At 29.4% G+C, this 15,223-nt stretch overlaps 1 protein-coding gene and 1 pseudogene across 2 annotated transcripts; one reads left to right on the top strand and one right to left on the bottom strand.

The window, feature by feature from the left end:
* Positions 1 to 229: 229 nt before the first annotated feature.
* On the bottom strand, positions 230 to 5,686 carry LOC149888455 (uncharacterized; annotated as a pseudogene). The gene is made up of 10 exons (XR_016452409.1): positions 5,513 to 5,686; positions 4,995 to 5,123; positions 4,745 to 4,899; positions 4,414 to 4,533; positions 4,186 to 4,338; positions 3,862 to 4,082; positions 3,036 to 3,469; positions 2,707 to 2,954; positions 1,981 to 2,156; positions 230 to 1,849 (listed from the first exon to the last, which is right to left on the bottom strand). The product of XR_016452409.1 is annotated as an uncharacterized LOC149888455 (transcript).
* Positions 5,675 to 14,304, top strand: LOC145188857 (uncharacterized). The gene is made up of 3 exons (XM_090087052.1): positions 5,675 to 6,540; positions 11,272 to 11,522; positions 12,072 to 14,304. Exons 1-3 carry the CDS (start codon positions 6,023 to 6,025, stop codon positions 13,586 to 13,588), a joined length of 2,286 nt encoding a protein of 761 aa, XP_089943178.1. The 5' UTR covers positions 5,675 to 6,022; the 3' UTR covers positions 13,589 to 14,304.
* The last annotated feature ends 919 nt before the right edge of the window (positions 14,305 to 15,223 follow it).

Here is a 15,223-nt window from a genome sequence, read left to right on the forward strand (position 1 = left end):
AAATTATGCTTTGTAAGCGCCCATTTTTTGCCATTCTGACCAAAAAAAAGAAATGGGTGTTGTTTGTACTTTTTCGTACTCCCTGAGTTGATTTCTAACTTTTCTCGGTCTTTAAAATAACTTTTTTTTTCGAAAAAACCTAAAATTGACCTGACAATGGTAAAATTAAAAACTACCAAGCAAGAGTATATATATATATATATATGAGAGAGAGAGATTAAAATATGAATATCATATTAAAATATGTATAAAAACATACTTTGCAAATGTAGCTTAATCCAAGAAACAGTCCAAACCATAATAAAATGTCAGAAGATTTTTAGCATGAATTCTTTTAATTGGCATCGACGACCTGCAAGATGTGAAAGTGGAAAAGATTGCATTACATTTTTTTTCAAGCACAAAAGAACATGACTTCTAAATTGTTTTTGATTGAACCAAATATTTTCAACAGGGTTTTTATTGTTTGATAAAATAAATTCAATGAATACCAGTGAAAACAAACCGCAGTCTACACACCCTTCTTGCTGCTGCACTGGTAAAACATTTACTTTGATCATGGGTTTATTGTAATTTAATAGATGACATATTTGCTTCTGTGTAGCTAAGGATAGATGACCCTGAAAGTTACTGTCTAGTACATTTATTTCTCCATATTCACAACCATATGTGCTAAGAGCAAGCCAATGGTTGTTCCCATTATGAATAACTTGAACAAATGGTTGTGAACCTAGAACCTTAAAAAATAATTTTTGTCCTAATATTGGATCTTGAAGTCCATTTCATGTTAAATGACTTTTTTTAATCAAGTTTTGGAAACAATGTATTACACTATCAGATAATATTCGGTTATTTAAAAGATCTTCTAAATCATTACTTAAAAGTAGTGGAACATTTAAAATTGCATTTTCGGTGTTACTTTCAGAAGCTACATTTCCAATGGTTTTGTTGGTTGTAAATGTAATATCCCCTGTTATTTGATCATCTGTAATGATACACTCTTGTATTGGTGCTTCAGATGCAATGTATTCAATTTTAATGTTAGATGCTAAGTTAAACAATTCATTTTTCTTACCTACTCGATGTGCGGATACTTTTTTTTTAATAATAGGCAGATCGACTGTTTTTGTATGATTTTTGGCTACATAATCATGTGAATGCGTTGTTCTCACTGGTAAGCCTTCTTCCTTATTCCTTGCTTGATATAGATTTCCTAAAACATTTGAAAGCATTCCATGAAGATAATTAATTTCTTCTGATGTTTCATCAAAATCAAATGTTACATTTTTAATAGTGCTAAGCATTTCACGCACTTCAGAGGATTTAGATGATTTTTTTCTTTTAACTATACCCAATGTATTTGATGGTAATTTAGTATAAACATTATTAACGTAATCATGACTATTCTTATCATCATGCTTGGATTGACATATATTTGAATCATTTAAAACCATATCATTATTAATTATATGTAAATTTAAAAACGGAGATTGCCTGTATAATAACGATAAAGAATCCCATGACCATGTTTCTGGGGATTTTCTAAATACTAAAAAAAAAGTGTTTACATAAGTAACATGATCGTAGCCAGTCTTTACAAGTACAACTCGGCATGGTATTTTCATCTCCAAAATAAACAGTGTAGCTTTTCTGTTTATTTGAAAAACTATTTATTGAGAATATTCCATGACCTTCCATTTTCACCCCATTTATATCAAAACTATTAGCCAAAGCTTGTTTCTTTAAACACTGTTTAACAAAATGATGTGGTCGGTTAAACAAGTATTCAGGTACATCTACACTGTAGCGTTTATATCCATGACTCATTTTGTAATTGGACTCTGAATAACTTAAAAGAAAGTAAATAAAAATCTTTAAGCTAACACAGTAACAATATAAGTAAATTACAGTAATAATAAAATACATGTTTTGACTATATACTAAAGATAATAAATATATAATATGAAAGTATATACTAACTGTTCAAATTTATCAGCAAAAAACTCTTCAATTAATAAGGTTAACATTCCAGTAATAGATGAGTTTTTGTGGCGCTGAATATAGGTGTACTTAAAAGTTTCATTTTGTCTTTCAAGACCATTGTTTGTATTTAGATTGACTAATAGACGATCCTGGCAATAGGCCCATATCCATCTCTTAATTAAATGCAAAAAAAAGTTTGACATTTATAAAACAATTAACAAGTTTAAATATTAAATTCAGCCTAAAGCTATGCTATGTTCTAAACTATATGTTATAGTCTGTGACTGTAATGAGGAAAGTCATTGTGACAGGAATTTATGATCAAGCATGTAAAGATTTGAGCATCTTATATATATTTAAAAAAAAAACAGTTAACCATTTAACTTCACAAAATTTGAAACTAAGTTATTGTTATTAGTATTTTTTACTATTGAATGTCAAAAAAATGTATTAAACATTTTGCAGTTTATAAATGTTAGGCAGCAAAATCCTTTGAGCAGTTTTAAATATTCAGAAGCATGATAAGATAGGCAAGTATGATAACACAATTAATGACACAACAGATTATTACAATAATTATGATGTAGTTTTTATTAACCATGTTATGAACCAAGCTTTAAATATGAAATAGAAATTGAGCACACATGCAAAATATTAATTTTAAATAAAATCATCTGGCATAAAATCTGGTAATTATGGTGACTAAATTAAAAATAAACTTACTTCTTTGTTGCATAACCAATAATGAGTTATATACTTCTTAAATTTATGAAATTTACCATCCAACCAAAAATTTGAAGTATTTAGCTTCTCAATTGCTGCCTGTATTTCATTTTTATTTTGCGCTCTTGCAATGCGTCGCAGTATTGAAATTATGCTTCCTTTAAAATCTGAACAATTGTTTGTTTTTTTGGAAAGCCATTGATCCCATGCCTGCTCTCTGTGGAAATCACATATGATGACATGACAACCTTAAAAAAAAGATAAATTGTGTAACTCCAAATTAATTCAAAAGGACAGTAATCAAAGTTACAGACACTAAGCATATTTACCTGGAAAAACAGTTTCTAATGACTCAATCTCTTCATTGCAATAGTCTGTCATACAAAAAGAAGGCTGAAAGGATGAATTCCAATCTTTTATGATAGTTAATGCTTCAGTGACAGCATTTTTCGTTTCATTTTCTGTGACAAAAGTGGCTACTACTTGGTAATCTATGTTAGTCTTTACAGTTAAAAAAAATAAGGGTAGGGAATATCTTGTAGTTCGGTAAGTAGCATCAAGAAGTATTATTTCATTTCCATACCGCAAAAGAAGGTCTTGTTGCCACTGTGACTGATATACAAACAGAAATGTAGAATTTTTTTCAAAATTTTGACTTACTGTGACTTTGCATTTTGGTCGAAGTAAGACTTTAATGAATGGATCACTTTTTTTCCATTCATCACACTTTTTCAAGAGACATTCTTGATCAATCATGGAATACCTATAAAATTACCATACGCAAAACTAGCACTATATTATAAACATTGAGAAAGAAAAAAGAAATTGAGTTAAAACTTGGAGGTATTAGTATTTATTAGTTACCAAAATATACAGTATCAAGAAGACACTGGTAAAATTTGTGATGAATTATAACAGTGAAGCATAGATTAGGACAGTTTTATCAGTATGCAAGTGGAATACAAGCATGTAATGAAAGAAAATATACATGAGAAAAGAGAAAAGAAGATTATTGGTTTGGAAGTTTATAAATTGTTGCTCAAATACAAAAACAAGTAAAGAGTAAAGCTATAATGAGTTATACTCATTATACCTTTATAATGAGGTATAATGAGTCATAATGGTTGCTTAGAGACATCTGAAAAAAAATTTTACCTTAACTTTTGTCTCACTTTAACAATATGCGATCTTATATTACTAGCACATGAATAAAATCTCCTATTATTTGGAGGAGGAAGGTTTTCACTATCAAAAATATCTATGACAGCATGTCGAAGAAGGCGTTTCATTTCTCTTATGTTATATATTCCTTCCTTGACATACTCTTCTATTTTTTGAGAAATTTGCGGATCAATTGTTTGAGAAATTAATTCAGCCTAAAAATGTTTAGCAAAAAATAAAAAGGATATACAACATATACAACTATTACTTTGATTTTTTTTTTCTGTTAATATTTTTCAGTTTAGATTCAATATATACCTGCCCAACTGGATGTTTATCATGAGAGGACAAATCGTCAATGACAACTACAATGGTTCGACTATACTGTAATTCATTTAAGGTTGAAGTTATTAATTTTTGTCTTAAAAGTTTTGAGGCATTATTTTTTCGCCATACAGTTTTTTGTGATATCTAAATGTAACAATAAAAGACTTGAAACTTTTTGCTTTACTTTCTAGGGTTAAAATAGTTAATTTATTTATATACCTTAAATTCAGGAAAGTGAATTATTTCTCTCATAGTTATTTTAGCACGGCACTTAAACTTTTTACTATCTTGTAGAATGATATATTTTTTTTGAAAGCAATGATCACTCTTCTAAAAATAGTTTAGTTAACAAGTTAACAAATAAAATTATCTAAAAATGTTTAAAAAACCTATAAAATTATCTTTTACATATTTTATGAATAACTAATTTATATAAATAAAAAAATATTATGTTCTTGTAATATTATAAGATTATATTTATAGCAAAAAAAAAAAAATAAATAAATTTATAGAAAACAGTTTAAAAAAAAGATCAACTTCCATCACAAATTTTTTTATTTTTTTCGTAATTATTCTTTTTTGAAATATTTCTGTCAAACCCATAGTGACACTCTAACACTTTAGAAGAAAAAACTATATAAGGAGTTCCTGAATAAGAAACAGAAAGATCTTCCCATAATACATTATGACTCTCTGTAATTGTATCTAAAAAATAAAAACATTCAGTAACTGAGTGCAAATTAAATAATTTAAAATTCTGAAAATAACTTGAAAGTAAGAACACCTGAGTTCTATCTTACCTGTTTGACCAAAATTCTTATTAGTATAATACACTACAAATCGCGTTGTTGTTGCTAGTTCGTATTTTTTAATACATTCCAATGACTCTTCATGTGACTTAAAATGATAAATGAGTTTATTTTTTTCTCCTAAAACAAATGATAAATTCCAAAATTTAATGAAATTATTTTTTGTCTATGCTTAATTGTTAACATAAAAATAAACCATTGTCAATGCGATTTACTTAGTAGATCGCATTGATAATGATTTGCAAATGTCCCAGAAATTGATTTTTTGCCAGTAGACTGGCATAAAATTAATTTCTGGGACATTTGCATTGTATTTAGCAATTTCTAAAATAATAAAATAGTTTCAAAAATAAAAAATCTAAAAGAAATGCAAAGTAAAATTTGTCTAATTTCTTTTTTAGCTTAAAAGCTTTATTGATTAAACTTGATGCAACATAAAAAATTGAGTTATTACGATCAAAAACTATAATCTAGATCTTTAATAAATTAATCTGTCTAAAATAAATAACCTTTTGAAGTTACACTTTCCTCGGAGCTTTCGTCAGAGCTTTCCTCAGAACTGTTCAAATTGAAATTATTATCACAATTATTTAAAAATAGATCCATGCTAATATTTACTTAAATCTACCTCGTAATATTTACATTAAACTACCTCGTGACTAGATTTATTTAATTTTTTCCGTAACAGTTCGACGGCAAACGAAAAACTTGACCTGATTCTGAGCCATGGGATAGTCTGCCAACCGTACGTCACCTAATACCGCAGTGCTTCAGCTTTTTTACTGTACTTTCATTTTCAATAAGAAATTCCATCTCTTAGGATCCCTCTGAAAAGAGAATATTTTTATTGTTGGAACTTTCAAAAGATTTCATAAGATTGTCTACCAGTTTTCATGAAATGTTTCTAATTTTGCCTAACAACACACGTCACTAAGTCACTGATAAAAGAAGAACTTATTCTATATAATGTATAAAGTTGTATAAAAATTTTTTTAGTATGCTTATATCCAATCTATAAAATGGAGGAACTTAAGAAAAAAGGATGGTATTTAAACGAAAATGGTTTCAAGTGCTGCCTCGAGGCATTAGGTTTTCAAAATAGTTGTCCTTCAGTTAATGACATTATCAAAGTTGCATTAAATCTGGATCTTCACCATATCGGGGATAAAGCACTTCCAGAAAATATAAATAGCGGCCAATGCACACTTTTAAGTGGACCTATTGTGCTTCAGTTACAAAAACAATGCAATATATCTGCACCAACAATAAGCCAAGAGTCTTCCACTGCGCCACGCATGATAAAATTTTATTTAACAGATGGTAAATTGAACTGCATTGCACTTGAATACTCTAATTTAGTTGATCTCAAAACTGATACCTTAGTTCCTGGCACAAAATTATGCCTTATGGGATCAAATATCAATATTGTAAATGGAGCAATTTTGCTTGAAAATAACCAGTTGGTATTTCTAGGAGGTGAAGTTGAAAAATTAAAAGAAAAATGGATTTTGATGAAAAAAGCTCACTTGCTAAATAGGTATGTGCAATATTTTATTTTGACCTATATGTAATTTGTGTGGCTCCCTGACAATAATTTTTACTTTTTTTTTTTTTAACTGTATACTCAACAGACTATTCTTTAATTTGTATTTCGTTTTTGTAAAAAATCTTTTTAAACTTTCCATTAGATTTCAATGTAGTATATATACTTATATGTAGTATATATATATATATATATATATATATATATATATATATATATATATATATATATATATATATATATATATATATATATATATATATATATTAGGGATATGACAATTTTTAAAGACTCTATCCCCATGTTATTTTTTGTGGAGTTTTAATGCAAAGATCAAGAAAAATCCAATGGCAAGTGTCAACATTTAAAAAATATCACCCCCCTTTATTCAAATTTATAAAAATATATACAATTATACATCGTACAAAATGTTTTTTTTTTTAATCAGAAATACAAACATACAGGTTTTACTGTTCATTTGTCAAAAGAAATTTAATGTTAATTTTTTCAATGCTTTTGCACAATGGAAGTAAATCCTGCAGAACTTTAATTGCACGTTCAGCACAAATGTTTGACCTTTGAGTTGGGATTGGAGTCGGCTCAACCGACCAAAAAGTCCTTAAAGTCTTTATTGCCTTTGAGTAATCTTTGCAAACGGCTGCCAAATTATTGTAGTTATCCTGATTATAAACCTGACAAGAAAACCAGATGTCACTCCACGTGCCACTGATAAAGTCACATGATGACTGACCTTTGGCTGACTGTCGAAATTCTGGAAGTAAAATATAAGCTAGCAAATCATAGATTGCTCGGCTATTCCATCTTGCATTGCTTATATTTGGCAAAGTTCTGAAATTTACTTTAGGGAAGCATCCTGTTTTTTTAAACTGTCTGTAACAAGTGATCAAGTGATGAAGGAAAGCTATATCATCTCTCCAAACAATTTCTTCTTCTTCCTTCAGAGCATCTCCAGAATTGTCAAAAGATGCTTTCAGTTGCTGGTACTCTTCTGTTATTCTGCTAATGAACCAATAGTTGAGATTAGGCGAGGTTGTTGCTGCTTCAAAATAATCATTCATCACATGTTTTAGTAATGTATCAAGAAAATGATGCTGGCATCCAATATAAAGAGGTTTGTCTAATCCAAGCTTAACAAAATGCTTCTGTAGTAGAGTGACTGCCCCAACAGACTTTCCTGTATTTGCAGAGGTTGTATCAGAAATTATTAACTTAATTGCAGGCCATAGCTTATATTCATCAAGCACAGTTTTTATTCCATTGAATATTGTTTCACCTTTTCCATTGATCAGTTCAAGAACTGCTAGTTTAACTTCTCTATTTTCATTTTTTAGAACTACAACCTGGTACTCTGTATTCTTTATGTGCTTCCCATCAAAGTGCAAGCTCCAGTTTTTGTTTCTTATAGTTTCAATAAAATGTTCTTTTAATTTTTCTCCTGCTTTCATTGTAGCTTTGTAAACACCACTTTGACTTGGAGTTGGAATAGAAATTCCATCTTTTGCAAGAGTTTTGCAGACTGTGTGTGCCTTTCTTGAACTCAGTTTTGCTTTTGTCACCAAATTTATTGCATAATCAGTTTTTTGTCTTTTACATGTTGTTGGAGCCTCTGAATCTTGAGAACCACTGTCAGAATCTTGTTTTTCTTCTCTAGTGCTAAAATGTTCTTTATCTTCACTGCTGAAATCATCCTTAGTATCTTGACTGACTCTTTGCTGTTCTTGATCTTCACTGTTGAAATCATCCTTAGTATCTTGACTGACTTTTTGCTTAATCAACTTTAGTTTTCTAGGATGAACTCCTTGTGTATCTTCAATTGTGGTGCAGTAGCCAGCTCTACCATTTTTTGACATCTGAAAATTATAGAAGGCTTTATCTTCCTGGCACAACCGTTCTCTATTTTCATCAGTTACGTTGAACAAGTTGGTAAAGTCTTGCGTTCCTGGTTTTCTGCTGTCTTTTTCATACTTGTTTAGTACATTCTCAATTTTTCTTTCCACTGTAGATTTGCCTTTTTGAATTGGAAGATTCAGTTTTTTCCATAAGATTTTTACTTCTTTGACCACTATCACAACTCTCTCCTGTCTACTTTTCACATTTGCAGCCAAGCACTTAAATCTGTCCAGGATATGCTGTTCTGTTGGCATTTTGTTCATTTGATCAAGACTGTCAACAATCTTTGCATACTTTCTTGAATTCTTGGCTGTTTCAAACCTCACCAAATTTGATTCCCATAGTTTCTTATTCAAATTTGAAGGAAGACTATTTTTAGACATCTTAACTATAGTCTTGTCGAATTATAATTTGAGTGTAAATTTAATTATCTACAAATAAACAAATCTTATGAGTTTAGGTTATCAAAAGAAAATTATAAAATATCAAAGTCAGGTGATGATAACAAATATAATATATAATATGAAAGATTATGTAATAAGAATGTTAACATTTAGCAAAATCACACCAGCAATAAACTGAAGCTGTGATACCTTAAACTGTACTGTATCTAACAATAGATACGCTATGAGTCATAAAAAAACATGTCACTGAACTTATTGCAATAACTTTGCTCATTGTGAACCGATTTTAAAAATTTATTCAGCGATTATTCACAACTAAATTATCTACTAAACGACACCAAAGTGCCATTGCTCACTATGCACGTGCACTCCAAACATCAACAACACAAAAGTTAAGCTAAAAACATCCAAAAGTTTAAATACTTTTAGTTGTTTACTAAAAATGGTGTCTTCTTCAAGTAGAAAAAAAGAACAATATTTGACTAATATAATATATTACTTTTTAAATTCTTTTTTATTGTCTCAACCTAGAATTTTTAAACTAATTTTAACTTCTATATAAGAAATCAGACAATTTTTCTGTTGTTGAAGTTTGGAGTGTTCGTGTACAGTCAGTTTTTAGAATTGGGTCGCCATCAGACAAATGTTTTTCTGCAATTCAATTCTTAACAAAACCTGAAATTTTGTTAGGCATCAGACCAAATTTGACAAATTTATGGTAGAAAGTTCAGTGGCATGTTTTTTTATGACTCAGTGTAGATGGGAGAAAACAGTTTTCAGCTTAGGGGGGGGGGGGGTAAACTTTTTTAAGATTTAACATTTTCAAATGGTATTTCCAGTTTTAAAATGTAATTTCTCCACTCATAGTGGCATGGGAAACCAAAAATTGCCAAAAAAAATTTTTAGTCATACCTCTAATATATATATGTTTAAATGCTGGTGTGCAATTTCAGAATTAAAAAAAAAAATTATCGATAAACTTTCTTGAATTTTTTCTGCATTTTAAATTATTTTAAGATCTATATAACGTATTATAATTTAGACTATTAGTTCATGGTGCATAATTAATTTTAAAATCTGACCAGGTACCAATATCCATGAACCATTATAGAAAGAGGGAATGGCTTCAACAGCAACTACTGTTTAACAACTATTAAAGAATTTAGGAAAATTGATGTATTTGTTATTGTTTTTAGACTGTTTAATAGAAATATAATTATTGATTTGGTAGGTAATAGATTTTTTTGTAAAGAATTTTCAGTTTAATTTAAAATTTGCATTTTCTCTTTGGTATTTTTACTTTGTGCTATAAGTGAAAAATAAATAAAATAGACAAGCTTAGTATTTTGTGTTAATACTGAATAGCCAAAAAGGTCTCACTTTTCTTAAGAATATTTATCAATTTCACAAAACAAATACAAAAGCATATCAATCAATGACGTATTCATCAGCAAAAGTCAAACTTTGTATAGAACTGCTCAAAGATAAAAAAAAATGTGAAAATCTGTTGGGTCCAGAGAAGGAGAAGGTGGATCAGGATTTTCAAGCCTAACTCCATCAGTTTCTCATGAGTCTTGCAATATGAGGGTTGAATGCTTGGCGGTTTAATGCAGAGAAAGTAGCATCAGTAGTAGCTTTAACAGATTCTGTTGAAAATATTTCAATTGTTAAAGTATACCATATAAAATCTTCACAGTAATCTAAAGTATACTTGGCAGAAACATACTTTGTTCAAAAACAAGAGATCTAGAACTCAAACAACTTTAAGTTAAATGAAAAATCTGAACAGCAGACAAAAATCATGCATTCTTGTTTCTTGACTTAGAAAGCTAATTATTAATAGTGGCTAATTTACTGTCCATATGAGGGTGAGTATTGCTGTGTATAAATATAACTTTCTTTAGACATGGACAGAGTTACATGAAAAAGTACTCCATATTGTCCAAGTGTTATTTATTCTGGGTTAATAGAAAATGTATTGTCTATTTTGTTTAATGGCATTTTATAATGTCTGTTTTGCCAACATTCAAGATGTTAAACTTTTGAGCAATCTTTTGTGTTGTCTGACATTGGATTACACTGATGTCAAAAAAAAATTCACATTTTTTCAGAAAAAAATATTTGAATTGTTCGTTTTTGTTTTCCTTTTTAAAATCAATGCTAAAGTAAAGCAATTAAAATAATTATATTTAAAGGTTCAAAAGTAATATAGCATAAGCTACTTTACTCGAAGTCTTTTAAGTTAATACAGTCTTTTTACATGAAGAAAGATATTCAACCTTTATTGGCCAACCTAATATAAATATCTTTCAACAACATAAAAGCTTATAACAATATTTTGATATAAAATAGTTCTGTGATTCATTCAAATTTTAGGAAATTTTATTGTTTTTCTTTTCTTTTTTTTTAGAAAAATGAATGGCTCAGGTCCTCCTCCTTTTCAAGAATTTGACCCTGCAAAGTTTAAAAATAAATTTAACGTCGTTCAAGATATAAATGTAAAAAATCGTGAGAATGAAACAAAGTTGAAAGATTCTGGTGGTGAAATAAAACTAGCAGAGAGTTGTGTAAAAGCTGCATCAAATGTTTCATCTTTAGTGCATTCAAAACAAAGTAAAAAAACATCAAAAAATAAAGATAAGTTCCAATATCAAGAAAAATGTATGTTTCAGTTTTTGATAGTTTTTTTCACTATTTTCATGCATGTCATTTTATTTGCTTTAATAATTTCTATAAAAAATATAGTCAGTTTTATTAGTTTGTTGATCATTAATTTTTTTTTAATTTTTAATATCACATATCCCAAATAAAGAATTTATCTCCCTCATAAAAAAAGAATATATTTAAATGCCTTTTTAAAAAATGTTTTGGATTATTCCATCTTTAATGTAAGTTGGGCTTAATCGTTTTTATAAAGACTAATAATTAGATTGTCTAGGACCATGTATATTAATGTGCATGTAAATGGCGCAGAACCGATAATTTCAAGCTCTTAATTTTCCTAAATGCAATTATTTTTATTTTTAAAATGTAGATAATCATGCTGTGTCTTTGGAAAGTATAAAATATTGTAAAAAGTAGACGACAATTTCAAGAACATCCGTGGTTTAGATTATACATCACGTGATAATATATCAAGATATAAAAAATCATATAAAGATAGTGGTTATCGGGAGAAATCATTATATATATATATAATTTTTTCTTTAGTTGATAAAATATCTGTCGAAAACTTACCTGTTGGAAACATTAAAAAGGAAAAGATTGCAGTACAAGTTCAACAAAATGAACCTGAATCTCATGCTATCTCTAAGAAAGATATGGTTAACAATCACCATTTACAAGCGGAAAGTCGAAACCGATGTAATAAAGAAGAAGATAATTTTAACATGCCTAAAAATTTACAGTCCCAAAACTCACGCGACTTATTAAAATCTTACGAACACAAATCAGGATTTGTATGCTATGATGCGAAAAACGACAAATGGACAAGAGAGGATAATTCAAAATGTGATACCAATATGCCTAGAGAAGAATATGAAAAAGAAAATAAAAGTATAACATTTCTTGATAAGAAATCATTAACAGATACTAATTTTCATTCAAACTCTAAACTTGGTGAATACAAAAAAGACAAGCAACTGAGTGATAATAGAAAAAATACAAAACCTAGGGGTAATGGGAAGACTACGCAATCAAGAGATAATGAAAAAGATGCGCGTCCTTGGGATAATGGAAAAGGCACGCAATTTATAGGGACACGAGCTTGGAGTGATGTGAATGATTCATTTACATACAATTATAGACAAGAAACTCAGGCGACAGATACAAAACATTGGAACGATAGGAAAAACTCACTAACGAACAACTCTGGACCAAGCACTCAGTCGAGAGATACAAGAAATCATTTTGAAACAAACACTTATAGAAAAGACACGCAAAAGAGAGATGATAAAAGGAAAGAATTAAATAATAGAAAAACAACGCAATTGAGAGTTAGTAGAAAAGATAGTCCATTGATGAATGAAGAAAGAAGCGAGTTTCAATTAAACCCTTATAGAAAATACACAAAACCGAAATATGATAAAAGATATGAGAGTGATGAAAGAAAATACTCGCAACTGAGTGACAATAGGATAGATACGGATTATAGAAACGCTATGCAGCTTAAGGAAGAAAGAAATGAAAACCTATCGAGAGAGGAAAAAAGAAACATTCACCTGAACAGTTTTAGACAAGAACTGCAACCCGAAGTTTCAAAAAACCCTTCTCAACTAAACGCTCATAAAAAAAGTTTGGAAATAGAAAGTTACACGCAAATAAATGGTGCTAAAAAAAACATGGAAAATGAAAAAACTTTAAGAGATGCAAGAAAAAATAGCCCATCAAGGGAAAAAGGAAAAGGTCTATTTAAACCGAGCAGTTGTAAACGAGACACGCAACTAAACGACTCAAGAGATTGTTTTCAGTCACACACTCATGTAAACACACAACCAAGAAACAAACAGACAAGCGGTAGTTGGAAAGACACGGATTTTAGAAAAGTTAAGCAGATAATCGATGAAAAAAAAGAAAACCTACCTAAAGATGAAAATAGAAAGGATTTTCAGCCGATTGATAATAGACGACCAAACGATTATAGAAGAGGAACATCAATGAGAAATGAAAGAGATGGTTACCAATCGAAGTTTGATGAAAAAAAAGATTTTAAAGAAAGGAACTATTGAGAAAATATTCAAAAGATTTATGAAAAATATCGATCGAAGGAATACAGATAAGATATTCAAACGATGGAAAAAAAATTTTTTTGGGATGATTAGTATAAAAAAATATCAACGACCAAGAATTACTCAAAAGGGAAGCGACTAAGTGATGAAAATTGTCTGTTGAGATCTCGTCTCCTGCTCGTCTACTGCAGCAGTTCAGGTTTAAGCAATTTTAAGAATGACTCTTGATGTACTATTTGCCACTGAAAGACAAGGATCAATAAGTTCCAGCTTTTAAATTAATTCGTTAGCTTAAACGATGATGAACGTCAAATGGCTAACACAGGTTTTCTGCAGCTTATTAAAACGCGATTCCTCTTACACAACAGCAGCTTGTAATTCAACACCATGTCTATTTCAATGAATAATGGCTCAGCAATCCTACAATCCGCAGTTTATACAGCATTTTCACAGTAATTCAGCATGCTATTCCGCTCTCGCATCGGGACCAGCTATTTTACAATGGAAAGAGATAATTTATGAGGATAGTCAGCACCTGAAGATGGAGATGTTTAGAATCCGAATTTATGAGGATAGTCAGCACCTGAAGATGGAGATGTTTAGAATCCGAATTTGTCTTAATAATTACGTTTTGTGACGAGGTTTTTTTTTTTTTTGCGTGTGTTTATATGTACATTGGTCTGAAAATTTTTTTTAAATATATCTATGACTTTTGACTTCATTTTATTGACCCAAAATTTAGATATGTAGAACACTCGAATAAAAAGATCCAACCGTACATCAGATATTTTTTTCTCGTTCGTCTATACAAGTTTTAAATATTATGAATGATTGGTTTATTTTAACCTAGTACAGCTCTGTTCAAAATAATAGTTAAAGAGTATTCAGGAATAATGTATTAATGGCATCTTAAAATACCGAAAATGGTATTTAAAAATATTATTCTCAATTTTTTAAGATTACGATTTTACGGGTGGCAATTATAATTTTTCAGTAAATTACAAGTTACATAAAAGTCAGTTTTATTCAGAAATTGTTATTTAAAATTAATAAGAAAGAAAAATAACTTTATTGTCAAGTTATATCAAAAGAAAATTATTCGACACCATAACGACGATTATGGTCACATACCACAACGACACCAATAACGACAATAACAACCATAACGACACTATAACGACGTATATGGTCAATTCTCTGTAGGGGAGAACTTGCACCCTTGATCCGTATGCACCTTTGATCCTACAGCGTTATCTTTATACTTACAAAAGTTATTAAAAATAGCTGATAGCCATCGTGTTATAAATACTAAATCTACAAATTTTATTGTGTTTTGGTAAGAAAATAGGCCATTGTTAAAGTTGTTTCTAAAAAGTTTTATTTTGGCGGCAAAAAGTATTTTTTTTACTTTTACAAGGAACCTCACATCTTTAACATTTACTTTTGTTTAGTAATTTTGTTTATACCATTTTGTAACTAAAGTTTTCACCTCTTCTATGGTTGTTTTTGTTATGTTGTAAAACCATCTAATATGACAAAAAAGAAATTTTTGTGAAAATGGACCAGGTTAGTACCCTTGATCCTAATGCGTTTATGCACCTTTGATCCTATGATCAAAGGTGCATACACAGAAAA

Source organism: Hydra viridissima, unplaced genomic scaffold, assembly GCF_058129835.1.
Source record: "Hydra viridissima isolate aposymbiotic clone 2 unplaced genomic scaffold, HvirCarnegie_v1 scaffold_5, whole genome shotgun sequence".
NCBI classification, from domain to species: Eukaryota; Metazoa; Cnidaria; class Hydrozoa; order Anthoathecata; family Hydridae; genus Hydra; species Hydra viridissima.

What these genes read in the sequence shown, in the direction of transcription:
- LOC145188857 (XM_090087052.1), top strand. Translation starts at nt 6,023, where the DNA reads ATGGAGGAACTTAAGAAAAAAGGATGGTATTTAAACGAAAATGGTTTC. An exon ending in AAAGCTCACTTGCTAAATAG is followed by an intron (nt 6,541 to 11,271) that starts GTATGTGCAATA and finishes CTTTTTTTTTAG; the next exon opens with AAAAATGAATGGCTCAGGTC. An exon ending in GTTCCAATATCAAGAAAAAT is followed by an intron (nt 11,523 to 12,071) that starts GTATGTTTCAGT and finishes TTTTTTCTTTAG; the next exon opens with TTGATAAAATATCTGTCGAA.